The 21,408-nt window shown below is 40.2% G+C and overlaps 1 protein-coding gene across 2 annotated transcripts in view; it reads left to right on the plus strand.

The window, feature by feature from the left end:
• The first annotated feature begins 465 nt into the window (after window positions 1-465).
• The window catches only part of Slk (STE20 like kinase), a 57,322-nt gene continuing 36,379 nt past the window's right edge, over window positions 466-21,408 (plus strand). Inside the window, exon 1 of one of the 2 annotated variants that reach the window (XM_021192713.2) lies at window positions 466-1,120. In XM_021192713.2, the coding sequence (XP_021048372.1) occupies window positions 971-1,120 (150 nt within the window). In that variant the 5' untranslated portion in view covers window positions 466-970. The remainder of the gene's footprint in view (window positions 1,121-21,408) is intronic. The other variant, XM_021192708.1, reaches the window with a different exon arrangement.

Genomic DNA, 21,408 nt, shown 5'->3' on the forward strand with positions numbered 1-21,408 from the left:
CCCTGGACTCTTCTTGTATGGGTTACGAAGCGGAAACGGTCCAATTTCAGGCACCAACAAGCATAGCTTGCTTTCCCGCGTCCCCCTGTGCAGAATGAGGCAACATCCGCCAGCGCAATCAACAGGGTCGCGCCGAAGGAGACCTCGCCAACGACGTCGTGGAGCCACCCGGCTCGGGCTCGCAGAGGTCAACGCAAAACACTCGAGGCGGATGGAAGCGCTCAAGCCTCCACCACACCTCCCATCGCAGGCGCCAGCGAGCCGCCCGGCCGCCAGCCCGGCGGACCCAGCGCGCGTGCGCGGGGCCAGAGGGTACGCCCTCGCGAGCGCGCGGGGAGCAGGGCGCGTCGCCGCGAGGGAGAGCGCGAGCGCGAGCGCGAGCGGGCGCGCGGCCGAGGAGCTCGGGCGCGCTGCGAGTCGGCGTCGGCGTCCGTGCGCGCTGCGGGCCGAGGCTGTGTGGGCAGAGGCGACGAGCGAGGCGGCGGCGCCCCAGAGCCGAGGGGGACGCGCGGGCGTCGCGCAGCGGGAGCGGACGCTTCGGAGCCGACGCGGGGCCTCGGCGGGAGAGCTTGGCTTCGCCGCTGCGCGCCTGCCGGGCGCCGGCCGGGTCCGGAGCGGCCGCCGCCCCGGGAGACGCGCGGTGACACGGGCCTAAGGCGCTGCGGGCCGCGGGCGTCCGCGCTGCTCGGACCCGTGCGGCCCGGTGCGGGCCGGGGACGAGCGCCGGGGCAGGTGCAGCCCCCCGGGGCCCGCGAGCGAGGTGCCCACCGTGCCGCTCGGCCCGTCCCGGCTCGCGGCGGCCGCGCGCCCCGCTCCGGGGCCGGAGCCCGGTCGGCGCCCCGCCTTCTCCGGGGAGCGCCCGGCGGGAGCGGCCCGGACCCCGGGCTCGCGCGGGAGGCGACGCGCCACAAACTTTGCCTTTTATTGTTCCTAGCCCTTTCAGGGCAAGGGGCTCTGCTGGGCTGGAAAAATGTCCTTCTTCAATTTCCGTAAGATCTTCAAGTTGGGGAGCGAGAAGAAGAAGAAACAGTACGAACACGTGAAGCGAGACCTGAACCCCGAAGAGTTTTGGGAGATTATTGGAGAACTGGGCGACGGAGCCTTTGGGAAAGTGTATAAGGTAAGAGGGAGAAAACGGGAAGTTGGCTTAGGAGATGGAACGCCCGCCTGTCCGGAGTGGCACGAGGACTTCACTCCGGCAGCCCTCCCCGTGGCTTGCCCGCTCCTTGGCTTTGTAGGTTGAAACTTCAGCTCAGCATCCGAGCAGTGGCTCCGAGGGTAGGGCTTACAGAATACCGTGGGGTCGGATGCAGTTTCGGATGGTTCTGCAGTCTTAACCCTGTCACACTTCCGAAAGAAATGGGTGTAATTTAATGGGAGGAGCGGGCGGTGGCGGCCCTCAAGTCTTTTAAAATCGGAAACTCATTAGCTTTTCACTGTGCTGATGTTTGCATACTAGTGGCTTTTGCATGTGTACATGAAACAGGTAACTTTTTGGAGATGGGGACAGCCAGCTGGCAATTTCTATAGTTCAAATAAAACAAGCAAAAAATGCATGGCTAACTTGGAGTCTTTTCTTGAGTTGGTTGCTTGGCCACATGGGATGGAATTTCTGACAAAATTTCCAGAAGAAGATCTTCATTTCATCCTAGGTTTGAAATACGATAAGCATTGGCCAGAAGGCAATGCCAGTGCTTGAGGAATCAGAAAACTACCCGAGTATTTATGTATTTCAACAGAGGTTTGATGTTTCTACACAAAGGTGTGAATGTTAACTGTTTACCCTTTCCTAGGAAGTATATGAATGATGTCATTGGAATATTTACTTCCTGAAGGGCGAGGTTTTTATGAGCCACAGTGTAGGGGTAGGACCCACAGGTTGCCTAGAAGTGAAAACATAGATTCAAGACTTTTCATTCTCACATATTTTGTATTCTATAAAAGTCCTGGGAGGTGGCGGTGTCCGCCTGCCCATGGAGGGAGACACTGAAGCTCACAGACAGTTCATGGCCACCTTGATTCAGTCTAGCCTTGAACTCAGGCCTCTGTGCCCGGCTGCAGTAGTGTATTTTTACTTTAACTCCATTCAGTCGAAAGCATGTCCTCTGCTTTCTAAGCACACTTTGACTTGTAATATGTGCCTGGAATGCATTCTGTCAAAATTCCGGTCTTTTTTACCCAGTTTGAAAGACACACTTTGATTGCTCTATGTGTTTTCAGAACATCTTGTTCACATGGCTACTGCAGCTCTTGTCACATATTATAATTGACAGTTCCATGTTTATATAATAAAATTAAGGCCCAAAGTTTCACAATTGAATCTATTCCTCAGCACATGCATTTTTCTCACACATTTGTTGAAATGAAACTGTGTGTTACGTTTAGATGAATGCTATTATTGAAAGTCGGCATATAGTATGGTTTCAGCAAGGGCTTACTGTTTAAGATGCATGGCAGAAGGGCATGTAAGTGTGGTAGGAAAATCATTCTGGGGAGACTTGTTTAGTACTGCCCGTCAGAGCCAGCTTGGCAGTCGTGACCAAAATAACCACCTCTTCCAACTTCAATTTTCTTAGTTTTAAAACCGTAGGTTTCCTTAAACGTTTCTTCAGATTTTTCCATGTATTAATGTCCTCTGAATATGCAGTTACTGAGGAAAGGCGACGATGAGCTCACAAGGGACTTAGAATCTTGTAGTGAGAAGGTGGTCAGTGGTTGCAAAGTTTTCATGGTGTGAAGACATTTCATCCACCATAAACAGCATAGGATCAAGAGTGTGGGCTTCTATACTAGAGTATTTCTTGCTCTCCCCAAAAGTAGTCTGTGACCTTGGGCAAGGTACTTATTTATTCAGTGGTTGATTTCCCTCATTAGAAGACCTACTCAGTAGCTGTAGTATAAATATATAGAAAGTATAAGGCAGCCAGAAGGTGTTCAATAAATGGTACAAATTTTTGTTATTGTCTGTAGAGGTTATAGAAGCAAAATATGGGATGGGAGAGAGGAAAGGGACCCAAAGCTATTGACTTGGTTTCTAGGGAACTGTGCAGTTTTACTCTGCAGGAGGTGATGTATAATCCCATTGCAACGTTAGTTGAAATTTCCTAAAAAATTTGAGACATTGTGTAGCCCAAGTGCCTAGCATAATTCCTGGGGGCTTAAAGATTGCTTTACAATGATATTGACTAGCATAAATTCTTTGTGTCTGTTTTTGAGGAGTCATGCAGGAATTTTTGTTTTGTCTTTTGTTTTAAACAAAAATTTACATTTAAGCTTATCTAACTTTGGCTTTTTTTTTTTTTTTTTCTTTCCCCCAAGACAGGGTTTCTCTGTGTAGCCCTGGCTGTCCTGGAACTCACTCTGTAGACCAGGCTGGCCTCGAACTCAGAAATCAACCTTCTTTTTTTATTTTTCCAAAAGTTGTTTATTTTTCAGAATTCTCTGGAAGTTGTGAACTTATGTGAGGGAAGCTAGACTTCTTTTTGTAGGGTGGATGCTATCAGACCATGATATTTTTGGTAGTGTGTAGTAGACAACTATTTTGAAACTGATTCCAGCTACCATTTGCTCATAGAAGTGGGTGTCTGTTAAAAGGTTAAATCATAACTGGGTAGTCATGTTATGTTCTTAGTTTTAGAATCCGCTTCCCATCATGTAGTCTCACTCCTTCCGCTCAGCCTAGATTTGTATGGCTTTCACATTCACTGGCATGCTTGGAAACTACCACTGTTTTAAATCTGTTTTCTTTTTAATGTAATGTGGTTAAATGTAAATGAGGATATATAATATCCTTCATTTAATCAGAAACAAAAAGATGACATAAAAATATGTATTGAGTAGCAAGTCTAGAAACTGTTTTCCCTATTAAAGTAGTTGAAAGTCCTGGCTTTGTGCTGTGTTGCAACTGACAGGCCTGTGCCTTTTAGAAAGTAGTGAAATATGTAATTCTTGTAAGTGTGTATGTGTTTAGCTGATAATAAAATAAATTTACATTGACAACATCAGGGTCAAGGAATTCTGTTGCACCTTAAACTCTCAATTCAGTTTTATGTGTTTGAGCATTATAAAAATAGAATCATATTAAGTGTATGCTGTCTTCCCTTTCAGAATCATTATTGTTTGTTACATGACCTTGGTTATTATCTGTCACTGTGGTTAGTTCATTTTCATTGTTGTGCAGCATCCGTTATAGGGTTATATTGCAGTCATTTGACGTTTTACTGCTAGCAGGCACGCTGGTTGTTTCTAAGTTTTGACACTGACATAAAATGCTAGGATACTCCACAAACATTTAATTTAGGAGTGGCATGGCTGTGTTTCTGGAGAAGTATGACTTTAATTTTACTAGTAAACTAAGTAACTATTTTACATTCCTACTGGCTGTGTAAAGATGTCTTTGATATTCGTTCTGGTCAACATTTGGTATTTTTAGAATTTTTGATAAATGCTTTTTATGTTTGTTGTAGTTAAATTTTTTCGTATTCCATTCTTTTGTTCATTTTCTTGTTAATGTCACTTTACATCTTACATCTATATGTAGTATACACATTTGAAGTAATATACTCGTGTATATTCCAAACGTGTACATATATATAATTTTAACTGTTTTCCGGTTTGGTATCATAAATACCTTCTCATTCTGTACTTTGTCTTTCTATTCTCATTACAGTGTCTTTGCTGAGAGACTTTTTCAAGTCAGAAGAGTACAATTTTTCAGTTTTTTTCTTTTCAAGCTAATGTTTATTTTTAAGGCATTCTTTCCTAAACCAATATCATGAAGGTATTCTACTTTATCTTCCAGAAGATTTAGAATTTTACCTGTAACAAGTCCACAGTTTGCATAGACTGTTTTTGTGTGTGGCATGAGGTAGGGATCCAGTCCTGTTGTTGCATCCCTGTCCTCCCACCAATCAGGATCCCCCTTAAGGACTGTTGCTGTCTGGAGTGTTTTATCTACTATATCTGTCGACTGCATTCTGCAGTTTTCAATTTATCAGTCTATTCCTATCTCCCTACCACACTATCTTAATTAGAAAAGCATTAAAGTATGTTCCTATTAGAGTAAGACAGCCCCTCATTTTTTTCAAGTCTCTAGAATATTCCTGGCCTCTAACACTTCAGTGTTTGTTTTAGAAATACCTTGATTGAAGTTCAAAACAAACAAACATCAACAACAAAAGAAAAAGCCAACAAAAATCCCACAAACCATTGTGCTGTTTTTGATGTTATTGAATTTATGCGTCAATGTTGAAAAAAAACCACTATGTCTTGCTGTGTATATTTAACCTCTGTTTATATCTTTCCTCAGTAATGGGTTCTAGTTTTTCCTGGAAGTCATGGGAGCATAAATTACTTCCAAGAGTCCTTGTGTTTAGGATTTCTTTCTTGATTTTGTCTAAAGCCTTTAGTAGCCTTCTGAGAAAGAATCCACAGGAAGTATATTTTAGACCTTGCCTATTGGAATAGCTTCTTTTTATAATACTGTGAGTATCATGGAGAATTCTACTTCAAAACAAAGGTTTTCCTAAAATTTTTAAGAATGAGAATTTTTCTGATTTTGTTCCATTCATTTCTTTTGGCTTCAAGTGTTGATGTTGAAGATCTGATGTCAGTTTGTTTCCTGATTCCTTGTGATCTTTTTCTCTTCCTAACTTCTAGGATTTATTTTCTCTTTCGGTAATGTGAGACAGATATGCACCCCTCCCCGCCTGTCCTTCCAGTGCAGGGCTCATGCCCTTTGCTTCTGTGGCATTTTCCTGATATTATTAATCTGGCGATTTCTGCCCCTGCCCCAGTAGCTCCTGTCAGAGTTTTAAGACCCTGTCTCTAAATTCAGTGGCTACTTACTATCCTTCCTTAGGTCTCAGGTTCCTGTGCCACACCTGGCCACTCTTTCCTGTTTAAAGCCTTCTGTTGGATTTTATTTTCCTGTTTCTTCTGTGTTTTTTTTCCAGGCTCCTTTTTCTAGCTCATATTTAAGTGTTGAGTTTCTTAGGATTTGGATGTACCATCCCCCCACCCCCTTCTCCCTCTGGACCCTGGGTGCTCTGGAACTCCTGATGCTGCTGATGCTGCTGGCTTTGAATTTACAGCAACTCTTCTGCTTCTGCCTCCTGGGTGCTAGGATTACAGACATGCTGCCATCCTTAGTTTCCTTTTCTCCTTGGTTTATAAGAACCTATTTTGTCCTATGCTTTCATTACCACTTAAATGTAGTTTATGTCTGTGCTCAAATACTGTTCTCAAAATTTGAATCACACATCCAGCTGTCTATTAGCAGTGTCTTGGCCTTTTTTTTTTTTTTTTTTTAAAAGCAGGAGTTGCTATATATCTCTGGTTGGCCTTGAACTGGCAATGTAGCCTAGTCTCCTTAGCTTCCTAAGTGCTAGGATTACAGGCTTGGTGATGTAATTTTTTGTGGCTGTCAGTAATTCAGAATTGAGTTGACATTTACCTTGAACAAGTCCAGAACATGAATTCCATATTGTTAGCCCCTAGTTTATTCCTGTGGTCTGTTTAGTATTTACTTACCATGTGGAGCTACTGTTTGCTTAGGCCTACACGTTTTCTGTTAAGATGGGGGAATCTCCTGTATTTATTTGAACTGTACTTCTTCCTGCTTCTTCCAAATTTTGGGATTGCTGACATAGTAGGCCATTCCTGGCTTTCTAGAGGTTATTATTTAATTTCATTTCTCAGTTAGCTTTCAAAGTAGATTTCCCAGTGGTATTTCACACATGCTGAGTGTTGGTTGACCCTCCCTGCACTCCCCCCCCCCATGTTCGTGCTTCCCATCTTCCTTCCTGCTAACTCCTACTCCTGTTTCCCCTTCCCCTTCAGCAACTTGTTTACCTGACACCAAAATGTGTATACATTTATATTTTTATTTTTGATTAATTAATTAATGTGTGTGTGTGTGTAGGTCCTCATGCCACAAGACCTGTGGTGGTCAAATAACAACTCTCAAGAGTTAATTCTCCCTGGGATGGAACTCTAGTTGTCAGTTCTGCCCGATATGCCTCTACCTTCTGAGACATCTGGCTGGTCCAAGTAAATTATACCTGATCTTGATTCCCCTCCCTTCCTCCCTTCCTCCCTTCCTCCCTTCCTCCCTTCCTCCCTTCCTCCCTTCCTCCCTTCCTCCCTTCCTCCCTTCCTCCCTTCCTCTCTCTGTCTTTCTCTCTCTTGCTCTTCCCTCCCCCCCCCATCTAGTTTTTTTGTTGTCAACTGCTCTGTCTTACATGTACTACTGTGGTGGTTATTGTTGTGTTTTGGGCTTGATACCAATTTATTCTTTTGAGTAAGTTTATATTTTTGGTATAATGAGTGAGACCATTTGATGTTTTTTTCTACAGTATTAACATTTCTGAAATGCTTCAGTTTATATTTGATTCTTTTCTTGGTAGCATTTGGATTACTTTTACTTTTGTATATTAATAGTAAGATTAATCTATGTCTCTATGTTTTTCTCAAGTATATGTGTGTATATACAATGCTTCCTTGTGTGGCATGTGTGTGTTGAGGTGTGAGTGCACAAGTGTACAGAGGCTCAAGGTTCACTTGCTCTCTACTTGATTCATTTAGGCAAAGTGAGAGTCTGTCAGTTGAGCACAGCTTGCTGGTCGAGCTAGTCTGGCTAGCCAGCTTGCTCCAGGAACCCTGTCTACCCTTTCCTAGTGCTGGAATACAGGCAGGCTACCATGACTACATAGAATTTGCGTATTGTTTTGGAAATCTGAATTTAGATCCTCATGCTTCTGTGTAAGCCCTTTAAGCACTGAGCTATCTCCCCAGATAGAAGATGTTTCTGTAGTCCAGACGAGCATAGAATTTGTAGCCCAGGCTACCCTTAAATTTGTAGCCTTTCTGCCTCTGCTTCTTAAGTGTTGAGATTGCAGGCTTATGCCACCTTGCCTGGCAGCATAGGTATTATCTGTGTGTGTGTGTGTGTGTGTGTGTGTGTGTGTGTGTGTGCACATGTGTGCATGTGCACCTTCATTTGTGTTGGATGTGTACCTGGGAATAGATTTTCTTGCTTATAAGTATTTTTGTGGATTTGCACCCCCACTAGGAGGATTCTAGAAGTATTCTGGTAAAATTTTGATTACCATAACCTATTGAATATAAAGAATAGACTATTATTTGGTTTATGAATCTGGAGTTAGGATCATCTAAGAGTTTGGCACAACATCTGCTTAATATCTGGTGAGAGCTTTTATGACAAAAAACATCATGGAAACAGTAAATGTGTCAAGATTTGCCTAATAGCCTGACTATTTTTCCAGTAATCTATTAACCCATCAGTGGACTCTGTTTACTGAAGCAGTTTCTGACTACAAAGTGTGTGTAAGGGAACTTCTTGATAATGACAAACTCATTTGAAGCTTGACTATGGCAGAGCCCTTATGGTCCTAGTGCTTCCTTAAGTCCCATCTCCAGATATCATTAATGTGTGAATTTGGGAATTAAAATTCCTGCATATGAAGTTTAACTCAGACAGTATAGTGCTTGTAAGGACCAGAGTTCAACCTCTGAGCACCTGTGTAGGCATCAGTTTTTTGCAACTTATTTTTAATAAGGATTTAACCTCTCCTTTAGCTTACCATCCAGTAGAGGTAGTGGAAGAGAAAAGTTATTAGGAGATGGGGAAGTGGACCTGTTCAGCAATACTTCTTTGGGGTCTAGCTCCATCTTCTTTGGCAGTAGTTCAGTCCTGTAGCAAACACCAAATACAACTCAGCAGCTGCAGACCAGTCCTCTAGGCAGACAGACACCACACACGAACTCTCAGCTGCAGTCCAGACCTTTCTGCAGGCAGACACCAGGCAGGAACACCAGCCGGCCCGAGGTGAGGCTGTGGAAGTGGCGGCTGCCGCAGGAGCCTCACGAGCAGTTCTTGGACAAATTTCTCTCTGTCTACTAGTGAAGATCAACAATGCTATGTAAGGTGAACCAATACTCGTGTGTTGCTAGTGAAGTATAGTGAGGGGAGCAGACCTAACCAAGGCTTGGTGCTCATCTCCCACTCTCTGTAGGGTCATATTTATACTCTTATCATTAAAGATTCTTTCATGTGTTTGCTATGTCCAAACATCCTTTCACCTGTGTCTGCTTCAGAAAAACATTCTTTCCCTTGTCTGCTTTAGCTTTGTGTGTGTGTGTGTGTGTGTGTGTGTGCGCATGCACACACACACACACACATCATATATACTTAAATGAACTTTTGTACACACACAGACACACACAGTGTGCTTTATCCAGCTATTTTCTAAGTCAGTAAGAGAAACAGTTCTTTTGCCAAGGCCCACAGCTGCTTAGATGTATAATGCTGCTGCTACTGTATAAATGTTGCTTCTTCATTATAAAAATTGGTGTGCTGTTATATACTAAAATGGGAACAGAAGGGTTTTAATTTCCGAAGAGATTCTAATGGACAATACTAATCGAAACTACTGAATTTATTTTTATTCCTAAAACTTGATTTTAGAAGGTTTTAAGTCAATAATCTCAAGATTATGAAAAGAAAAATGTCAAAAGCAAGACAACTTACTTTCTACCCCTCCATTTTCTTGTTAGCTTTTTGCTTTCTATGTGGCTATAATTACTTAGTTCACATACAAGGAGTAAAACAATATTTAGCCTTTCTTCTTTAAATCTATAAGATAGTGAGTCAGCTTTGCCAGTTTATCAGCATGTTTTCTCACATGTTTTCCTATAAATTAGTGCTAGGATATTAGGAGTGCTTTCTATCAAAACTCCTTCTCTCTCATTCTTCCCTCTCCCCCCACATCTGTTTTCTTCTCTCCCTTCCCATTCTTCTTTCTTCCTTTGTCTCGTCTCATCTTGCCCCCCCCCCCAATATGCTTGAAAATTGTGGACTTTTAGAGGTAATACATATTTAATGTATGGAATGTGCAATGTGTACAGATTAGTTAAAGGTGAATTTTTAAAAACTTTTAAAAAAGATTTATTTATTTTATGTATGAGTATACTGTAGCTATACAGATGGTTGTGAGCCATCATGTAGAATTGAACTCAGGACCTCTGCTCACTTGGACCCACGCTCGCTCCAGCCCAAAGATTTATTTATTATATGTAAGTTCACTGTAGCTGTCTTCAGACACACCAGAAGGGGGCATCAGATCTCATTACAGATGGTTGTGAGCCACCATGTAGTTTCTGGGATTTGAACTTGGGACCTTTGGAAGAGCAGTCAGTGCTCTTAACCATTGAGCCATATCTCCAGCCCCAAAGATGAATTTTTTTTTCTTATTTGAGCAGGTTAAAGACACTATCTTTTTTTATGAGTTAGTTTGATCATATAACCAAACTGTAATATAAATCTTCATTTATGCCATATGAAAGGGTAGCATGATGAATCTTGAGAGAACCTATAGTGCCTTATCCCGCAGCTGTGGTCTTCATGAAGTTTCCATGGGTTTCCCGTCTGCCGCTGTATCAGTTGCATTCAGTCTGTTTGTAGAGAGAATATCTTGTATATTGTATGGGTGCATCACCTATCAATTATAAAGCCTATGGCCTATGGCTTAGGCAGAAAATAGAGATGGGACATCTGGGAGGAAAAAGAATTCTGAGAATGAGCCAGGTAGCAGATTGGGTTGGGAAGATGTAATGAGATGGATGCATAGTACTGGAGCACAGGTGACCAGTCACATGGCAGACTGTAGGTTAAAATAAATAGGTTCTCTTTACTTATGATCTAGTCAAAAAGAGCCTAGCTATATGGCCAAGGTATTTGTAAATATATTTTGAGTCTGAGTCTTATTTCTGAGAGCACGGGGCTGGGAGGAAGAACTGGGACCTAACTTCTACAGAAGCTTACCGTGAAACTGTTGTAGCATAGCTGTGCAAATTACATTTTTTTTTTAAAGATTTACTTATTTATTATATGTAAGTACACTGTAGCTGTCTTCAGACACTCCAGAAGAGGGCGTCAGATCTTGTTACGGATGGTTGTGAGCCACCATGTGGTTGCTGGGATTTGAACTCTGGACCTTCGGAAGAGCAGTCGGGTGCTCTTACCCATTGAGCCACCTCACCAGCCCCACAAATTACATTTTTAAGATTTTTTTTTTTCTCTTTGAGACAGGCTCTTGTGAAGTAATGCAGACTGGTCTTGAGCTTGGAGCTCATGTGTTTTAGCCTCCTAAATGCTGTGGTTATAGTTATGTGCTATAATGCCTAGCTTTTATCTAATTTTTTATCTAATTTTTTCATTGTGATAGAAGATATTATATATATATATATGTGTATATACACACACACACACACACACACACACACACACACACACACATATATATATATATATATATATATATATATATATATATATATATATATTTATCATCCCTACCCCTCTATTTTTCAGTATTGGACCTGAATATTTCTTTGTGTGTGGGGTGGTGGTGGAGCGATGGATTTTGAAACAGGATCTTGCTACATAGCCCAGTCTGGCATGGCTCTTACTGTGTATAACTGGCTGTTCTTGACCCCTCAGTTCTCCTTGCTTACCCTTCCTAATGCTGGGATTACCAGCATGCATGACTATGCCTGGTACACATTGATTGTTCTTTATATGTACTGTTAAGTGGGCTTAAATATGACAAAAACGTTCACCACCACTCCTACCTGGCTACATAACTCTTCATTTTGTAAAAGTAAAACTCTTACCATTGTGGTGGCACATGCCTTTAATCCCAGCACTTGGGAGGCAGAGGCAGGCAGATTTCTAAGTTCGAGGCCAGCCTGGTCTACAGAGTGAGTTCTAGGACAGCCAGGGCTATACAGAGAAACCCTGTCTCAAAGAAGCCAAACAGAAAAACAAAAAACAAAAACAAAAAGACAATAACATCTATTCTTTCTCTAACCCTTGGCAGCCATTATTTCACTTTATGATTTTGATTGCTTTAATTATACCATATAGTATATATCATTTTGTGATTGGCATCTTTCAGTTGCCCTGTTTTTAGCTTCAGCCATTTCTAGCTCATCAGGATTTCTTTCTTTCTTTCTTTCTTTCTTTCTTTCTTTCTTTCTTTCTTTCTTTCTTTCTTTCTTTCTTTCTTTCTTTCTTTCTTTCTTTCTTTCTTATTTTTTTTTTCCCAAGCAGTGATGTGCATGCCTTTAATCTCAGTACTAGGAAGGAAGAGGCAGACAGATCTCTGAATTCAAAGCTTGCCTGATCTACCAATTGATAATTCTAGGACAGCTAAGGCTCTACAGAGAAATACTATTTTGAAAACAAACAAACAAAACTCCCAAACCAACCAACCAAAAAAAAAAAAAATCCAAATGTAACAACAAGAAAAAGAAATTAATTTCCATTTTTTTTAGATCTAAATAGTACTCCTCTGCATATATTCATATATTTTACTTAGTTATTCCTTTGTGGATGGGATTTTGGGTCATTTCTACATTTTAGCTATTGTAAGTAATGCTTTTGTGAAGAAAAGTGTATGCTTACCTTTTTGAAACTTGTGGGCGTGTTGGACGGCTATAATCTCATTTTAACCTTCTGAAGCTGCTTCCCACAGCCAGCTGTGTGATCTTCCCACAGCCAGCTGTGTGATCTTACATCCTCCCAGCTCTGCACAGTGGTTCAGCCTTCTCCACTTTTTTTTTTTAGTTGTTGCCAATATTGTTCTTTTTAAAAGTTAACCACTCTAATGAGTGAGGTAGTATCCATTGTAGTTTCTTTTTGCATTTTTCTATTTGGTGGTGCTCAGCATGTACCATATACTTATTGGCTATTACCATATCATCTTTGAAGAAATTTTGTTCAAGTCCTTTGCTAATTTCATACATATATTATACTTATGTATACATGGTGTATGTGCTTGGATGCAGCTGTGTTCATGTGTGTGAGGCCAGAAGTCAGTGTTTAGTGCCTTGTTCAGTAGCTTTCCTCCTTACTTTGTAAGAGATGGTCTCTCATTGAACCTGGTGCTTACAGATTTGTTTAGATCAGCAGGTCACAATCTGTAGGTTGTGACTCCATGGGTTTGTTGACTGATCCTTTCACAGGGGTTCCCTAACACCATCAGAAAACACAGATATTTACAGTACAATTCAAAGTATAGCAAAGTTACAGTTAGGAAGTAGCAAAAAAAAAAAAAAATTTATGGTGGGGGTCGACATAACATGAAGAACTGTATGAACGGGTCGCAGCATTAGGAAGGTTGTGAATGTCTGTCTGTCCTGCAAGCCCCTGGGATCTTCCTGTGTCTGCCTCCCCAGTATTGCTTTTCTATGGGTACTGGGGACCTGAGTTCAGATTCTCATGTTTGCGTGGTGAGCACTTTACTGCCTGAACCATTCCCCCAGAGTCTCCTTTGCTCATTTTGAATTACATCTTTATTTTAAACAATTTATTTTTGTCATGTTTGTGGGTATATGTACAAAAGTACAGATGTCCATGATGTTGAATCACTTGAACTGTTGTAAGCTGCTTGATGTGGGTACTGAACTTGTGTCCTTTGTAAGAACAATATGTGCTGAGCAGTTGGTATCACAGCCAAGGAGTAATTTTCAAATATTAAGCAGTTCTTAAATTTTATTTATTCTGTATGCGTGCGTGTGTGAGTGTGTGTGTGTGTGTGTGTGTGTGTGTGTGTGTGTGTGTGTGTATACACGTGCGGGGACATGCATGGGCTGAGACACATGTGGAGTTTGGGAATTGTCTTTTTCTACTTTGTAGGGCCACAGGATCGAACTCAGGTAATTAGTCTTGGCAGCAGTGCCTTTATAAGCTGAACCACCTCCTTGGCCCCCTCAATGTATTCTCAGAGTTTTATAGTTTTAGGTGTTACATTTAGATTTTCTAAAGGTTTGAATTTTTGTATGTGATACTGGATAAGGTAATAACCTAATTCTTTGCACACGGATTCTAATTTTCCCAGCATGATTTATAGAAACAACTGTCTGTCCTGGTCCCATCTTTTTAACACCCTGTTGAAGATCATGGCCACACGTGCTGGGCTTTTCTCTGAGACTCCATTAATCTGTCTGTCTTTATACCCATGCCTGTTTTGATTACTGTAGCTTTGTAGTAAGTTTTGAAATAAGGAATTATGAGTCTTTGAGGTTTGTTCTTTTATAAGATTGTTTTGGCTACTTAGGGTTATTTGAAATCCCATATTTTAGGATGACCTTTATTTTTGGAAAAACCTTGAGATTTTGAAAGAGTTTACATCGAATGTATAGCAATGTGTTGGCAATATTAACATTATTGTCTCTAATCTGTGAGCATACAGTGTGTTTCCATTTTTTAATGTCTATTTTAGTAGTGTTCATTTTTTTTTCAAGAAGACAGCTTTTTTGTCTTCTTGATTAATTTTGAAATGTTTCTTTTTTTTTTTACAGTGCAGTTATAAATGCAACTAAGAGTCTTAAATGTTGAAAGGACTAATTTTTCTTAAATTAATTCTAGAAGGTAGAATACCTTTATCTTATTTTTAAAATATATATCTTGAAAAACCCTCTGATGTCTCAGGTTTCCATATTTTATCTCTCAGTGTTGCTTTTATCTCTCGGGCCACTCAGAGTCAGCAGTCTGTGAAGTAAGTGGGACAATGATGTAATCTGAGAGTTGTAGACATTTTAAGTGTCCTTATGCTCTGGACACTTGGTAGGTGGAAATTACACCCTTTGCCTTTGATCCCCCCAGAATCAGAAGCAGCCAAATTTACAGAATCAATATTAGGTTTCTATTCCTGCACAGACATCATAACCAAGAAGCAAGTTGGGGAGGAAAGGGTTTATTCAGCTTACATTTCCACATTGCTGATCATCACTGAAAGAAGTCAGGACTGGAACTCAAGCAGGTCAGGGAGCAGGAGCTGATGCAGAGGCCTTGGAGGGATGGTCTTTACTGGCTTGCTCAGCCTGCTCTCTTATAGAACCCAAGACTACCAGCCCAGAGATGGCACCACCCACAAGGGGACCTCCCCACTTGATCACTAATTGAGAAAATGCCTTACAGCTGGATCTTGTGGAGGCATTTCCCCAACTGAAGCTCCTTTCACTGTGATAACTCCAGCTGTGTCAAGTTGACACAAAACTAGCCAGTACACTCAGTATTAGGGATTGGATTTCATCTTTGTCTTTCAATTTTTTTTTTTTTTTTTACAAATTTTATATTTATCCTGTATGGGGCTTAACCTTTCTCTTTAGATTGACACCTTTGTGGGACTGGAATCAACTTGATTTTCTTTGTAGAGCATTTAAATTTCTTTCTCTCTCTTTTTTAGGTGTTTTAATTTCCTACTGAGATTCTTATTAAAAATTTCTTGTTATACAATATTATGTAGTCTCAGAAAATGTGGAGCTGTGGAAATAAGAGAGGATTTAAAAATTTCTCATCACCCAAGAAGTGTAACCACTGTTAAAAAAGTAGTGTATAAGAGTCTAGCTTTTACTCTCCTTCGTTTAAACATAAACCAGTATAGAGAACTCAGGTAAATTATATTTTCCCACAGTTCTCTATTTATGTAAAGTAACCATACATATTGTTAAGTTTTACAAATATAAATATAATGACTTTGAATGTCCATGGCTGATCCTTGAAACCTTTTATCAAGAAGAGTTATATTTTAAATTAATTTTTACTACTTGTTATCCTGTTCTTACTTATTATTAATATTTGTTTAACTATTTCATGAAGTCTTTATGTGGGGCTGATAGAGCATGTGTTTAGCATCAGACAAGACAAGATAAAACTAAAAATACCTTAAGCCATAGCCCTGGCTGTCCTGGAATTCACTCTGTAGACCAGGCTGGCCTCGAACTCAGAAATCCGCCTGGCTCTGCCTCCCGACTGCTGGGATTAAAGGCATGCGCCACCGCGCCCGGCTCCATACATTTGTTTTTTAAGGTCATGGTACTTAACAGTGCGTATTTCAGCTTGGGTGTTCTAGAGTTCTTTGGAAGCAGATTCCAATGAGTGATTATTTTCAGGCAGAAAAGTAGAAGCTTTTTTTTTGTTTTTGTTTTTGTTTTTTTTTCTTTTTGTGCCAGGAATTGGAGTTAGGGCCTCTCAGATGCTAAGCATGCCAGTGTGCAGAACTATACTTCCAGCTTTTTGATACATTAATGTAACTTTTGTTTGTTATATTAAGCAGAAAGATACCATTGTTGGTTTAACATTATATCAGGGCAGTGAGATATAAGAATTTGTTACAGTAAGGAATTTTAAAGATTACTTAATGTTAGTTATGTTTTTCCTTTTCTCCATTCTGTTCACTAGGGCTAATACTTCACTGTAGTCAACTCTGTCAGGTCTGGTTGCTTTGTGTCTGTTCTTCCTACAGTGTTAGAGTAAAATGGAAGGAGAAGGGCTCGTGTCTGGGTGATTTTGTATGCCTCAGAGGAATGTATTTTTTAATTACTGACTCAACTGTAGTGCTTTCAAAGGGACAACTGAAAGCTGTGTTTTGCTGTGATGTCAGACCTCTCTATCTCTGTGCCTTTTTTTTTTTTTTTTTTCAATAACTGAAAAGTAGCAAAGTGGGAGCTGTTTTTGTCAAAGCCATTTTAGAATGGCTGTTGACCAGATCTCAGTCATCATGTAGCCATTCCTGCATCATTGTTAACTCACATGTGTCCTTAGTGTTATAACAACTCCTCTGGATTTCAGCATCTAAACAATCATAAGTTACTTAGGAAGAAGCAAAGTGAGTACTACTTAAAATTTCTCTTCTGTGGAAAGTTCAAGAGAGCATCAGCAGTATTGCCTACAAAATGGGAGTCATCTCCCAAGAAGGTCTCGGAGAGGAGTGCTCATTTAACAAATGCTAAGCCTCAGTGTGGTGGTCTTCTCACCACTCCCAGGGGGAAGCTGGAGGAACCCTCAGTTAAGGCTAGCCTACACACTGCCTGCCGCAGGATCCCATCACAAAGCCAGTCACCCAGCCAGCCAGTCCTCCAACTGACCAAAGTGTCTCATTGCTAAAGCATCTAATGATCAGAGGATGATAGTATATGGGAAAACAGAAATATCTGATAATGGTTAGTCAAATGTAATTCACAAGAATCAAATTTAAAGTTTTATATATTCACAGGGATAATAGATTTAAAATAGCAATTTAGATGGATTGGCAAAATTTAATTGTTTTTTTTCCTTTGGTCTTGAAAATAATAGCACATCTTTTTATTTGCTTTTATTTTTTGAAATAGGGTATAATTTGGATTGAAACTATGTAGCTCATGCTGGCCTCCAACTTGGAAGAATCCTCCTGCCTCAGCCCCCAAGTGCTAGACTTGCAAACGTGTATTAATATACCCAACTTTATTTTTTTTTTCAGTAATAGTGTATCTTAAAAGAAATCCTAGATTTGATAAATTTTGATCGATTAGGATATTCTAGAGTGTCAGAATAGTAAGGAAGCATTGTATTCTTACATGTCTTCCCCACCCCCCAGCCAGATGTTATGGCTACCATTTCATTTAAGAAACGTTAATTGGTTAATCATAGTGGCTGAGTTTCCATTTTGGAGCTGTACTATGTGATTTAAAAGGGTTCTTATTAACGAACATTAAGACTGATCCGTTTTTCTAGCATTGTAAACAGTGCTTTGATAACATTTTAATGTATGAATTATTTATTTTATGAAATTATATATATATATATATATATTTTTTTTTTTTGGTTTTTCGAGACAGGGTTTCTCTGTATAGTCCTGGCTGTCCTGGAGCTCACTCTGTAGACCAGGCTGGCCTCCGAACTCAGAAATCCGCCTGCCTCTGCCTCCCGAGTGCTGGGATTAAAGGCGTGCGCCACCACGCCTGGCCATGAAATTATATTCTTATGATACAATGTGGGACGTGTGTAAGTATACAATGTCCCCATATTGAAGCTATGCACACCTGTAGACAAATCACAGGCTTGCAAGTGGATGATATAGCAATGAAGATGGTAGAGGAACCTGACTTCTGACTTCTGGTATTTTCCATAGTATTTGAATTTTCTAAACAGACATGCATGTAAAAAGTGGTTTTTTTGTTTGTTTGTTGTTTGTTTTTTGTTTGTTTTTTCAGATGACATCTTACTATATAGCTCTGGCTATTCTGGAACTACTTGTAGACCAGACTCACCTTGAAATCAGAGATGCTCCTGCCTCCTCCTTCAGAATGCTAGGATTAAGGGCTTGCACCACCATGGGATTTGAACATGCATTTATCCACTCATTTGTTATTTGTTAGTAGTTTTTACACTTGGTTTAAACTTTAGCTGAAAGGCCAAGAAGTGACTGTTAGTAGTTTTTAAAAAGTGCATTTTATTTTTTTAAAGGTCACAATGCAATTTTGATAAAATAATAACACATAATGTTAAAACACCTTATAAAAACAACCTAATTCGTATTTTAAGGTCTGATTCCTAACATTTAAAAAAGTGATCTTGAGGTGGGTGAACCCCAAGATTAGACACTTTATATATACAAAGCCTGATACTCAAGTTTGAATCCGGAGACCTACATGCTAGGAGAGACCTGACTTCCAAAAGTTGTCCTTTGCATTCCATATGTACATATAAGTAGTATTCACTGTTAATACACAACAAAATAAATAAATGTAATTAAAAAGTAAATCAATGACAACAGCAAACCCAGATCTTGGCTCCCACTACTTATTCAAATCTTTAATTTGTAAACATTGGAAATGAGAAATTATTCAGCTAGAGGGGAGAAAAATGGAAAACAGCAAATGGAGCAAGGAAAAGGTAACCAAACAGCTGGAAAGGAAGTACTGAAAACCTAAAGGGTTAAGGAGTTGGCACTGAACCTTTACTGATTGGGTCTGAGAGGCAAACTGATCTAAGATGGATTATTAGGAGGAAAGCATACAAACTTCACACAAGTTTTACATACATACCTCATAAGGGAACCAGGACTCAGTGAAATGGTAACATGCACATGCTTCGGATTTTAAATTGATCAGAGCCAATTGTGGAAAGCAACACAACGATGCACAAAGATTACAAAGACAGTTTTGTTTTGTTTTGTTTTTTAATATTTATTTATTTATTATATGTAAGTACACTATAGCTATCTTCAGACACTCCAGAAGAGGGCATCAGATCTTGTTACGGATGGTTGTGAGCCACCATGTGGCTGCTGGGATTCGAACTCCAGACCTTCGGAAGAGCAGTCGGGTGCTCTTACCCACTGAGCCATCTCACCAGCCCGACAGTTTTGTTTTTAAAAACAAGGTCTACCTGTATGAGATTCTCTGGGCTATGGGTTCTATTTATTAAGAATAAAATGGGGTGAGAGATGGCTTTAGTGGTTAAGATTGTTTACTGCTCTTATTAGATGATCCAGGTTCAGTTCCCAGCATCCATGCAATGGCTCCCGACCTGTAACTTCAGCTCCAGGGAATCCAGTGTTCTCTTCTGGCTTCTATGGGTTCCTACACACGAGTGCATACAAACTTCTACAAGCACACACATAGAAATAGTACATCTTTTTAAAAAAAGAAGACAAAGAAAATATGTTTCCTTTGATGTACAAAGAAAAGGTATCTTTCTTGCTTGCCTTAAAAAATACTGAAAACTCTGTTTTCAGGAATGGGGATGGTGAGAATTTTTTATGTGGTGTTTATCAAGGCCTTTAGTTGAGAGTAACCCTTGTGTCAGCGTGATGTAGTTGTAATATTCTTAGACAATAATGATTAATGTGAAATGGGCTTGGAAACATCTGGATTTAAATCCTGATTCTGCCTCTTACTAAGCTGTAAGACCAGAGGAAGCCTGTTACCTAATGTCTTAGTTTGGGTTTTTATTTCTGTGAAGGGACGCCATGACCATGACAGCTCTTAATAAGAAAAACATTTAACTGGGGCTGGCTTACAGTGCAGAGGTTTAGTCCATTAAACCTCTGGAAGCATGGCAACATGCAGGCAGATGGGTTGCTGAAAAAGAAGAGAGAGCAACACTGGGCCTGGCTTGAGCATTTGAAACCTCAAAGCCCACCCCTAGTGACACACTTCCTCCAACAAGGCTGCACCTATTCCAACAAGGCCACATTCCTAATAATGCCACTCCCTATGAGCCTGTGGAGGGCATTCTCATTCATACCCTCACACCTGTTTGTTTATTTTCCTCTGAAGTAGGGGTAATACAATATCATGATGTTGTTTAAAGGTTTAAATCATACTACTAATAATGGCTAATACTTTTGAATTCTTACTATATATATGTAAGACATTATATTAAATGCCTAACTTAGATAATGCATATGGTTAGTATGCCTCATCTTAGTTCTGAAAAACTGTGAAGTGTAGGTAAAATTCACTGATGAGGAAACTAAAACAGGAATTTAAAAACATTTGCTATAAGCAACATAGCTTAGAAGTGTCAGCTGCAGAATCTGAGCCCCTATGAGCCACTGAGACAGTGGATGCAGTCCTATTCCTTGTAAAGCTTGGAAGCACTTAGCCTTCTGCATAGCAAGTGGGACTTACTTATTTTTTTGAGGCAGGATCTTGCTTTGTAGCTCTGGCTGGCATGGAATTCTCTGTAGACCAAACTGGCTTCAGGCTAGTGTTGATTCTCCTAGCTGTGCTAGAATTGGAGGTGAGAACTGTTTCACTCAGTCTGCATGGTTAATACTTAATGTTTAAGTTATCTTTTAAAAATAGCATGTAGGAGAATGAGAAACCATAGGCTGGGAGAAACTTTGCAGAAAACATGAGCTGAAAGTTTGAAAACTCTAAAACTCGGTAATTAGAAATTAAACAAAACAATAAAACATGAACAGTTACCTCACCAAAGAGAATATACAGAGAGCAAATAAGTACCAAAAAGATGTCCCACATATGTCTGTTGTGAATTATAATTTGAGACTTTTAGAAATTACACGGACAGCATTGGGATGTGGAGCAGTATCATCAGTAGTAGGACGCAAAATGACACAGCCACTGTGGAATTCAGTGTGGTGGTTTCCTGTTTCCTTCAAAACTAAGCCCTCTGTATGCTCCAGCAGCTATGTTGTTTGCTATTAACTCAGTAAATTGAAAACATATCTGTATTTACCACATGATACTTCATAATTCCCAAAGTTGGAACTGTTAGCATATATTATTAGTTAGGTGAAAGGGTAAACAAACTGGGGTTCATCTAAATAGTGGGGGACCATTCAGCACCAAGAAGAAATGAGCTGTCAAACCATGAAAAGACCTACAGGAACTTTAAATACCTATAGTTAAATGAAAGCTAATCTGAGAAGTCTGTGATTCCAACTATGTGCCATTCTGGAAAAGGTAAAACCAAGGAGGTGGTGAAAAGGTGAGTGGTTACCAGCAGTCAGAGTTGTAGAGGTGACTACCCAGAATGGCTACATTTTGTTACACATTTGTTAGTTCTCAGTGTGTAGCACCAAGACTGAACAC

Source organism: Mus pahari, chromosome 1, assembly GCF_900095145.1.
Source record: "Mus pahari chromosome 1, PAHARI_EIJ_v1.1, whole genome shotgun sequence".
Taxonomy (NCBI): Eukaryota; Metazoa; Chordata; class Mammalia; order Rodentia; family Muridae; genus Mus; species Mus pahari.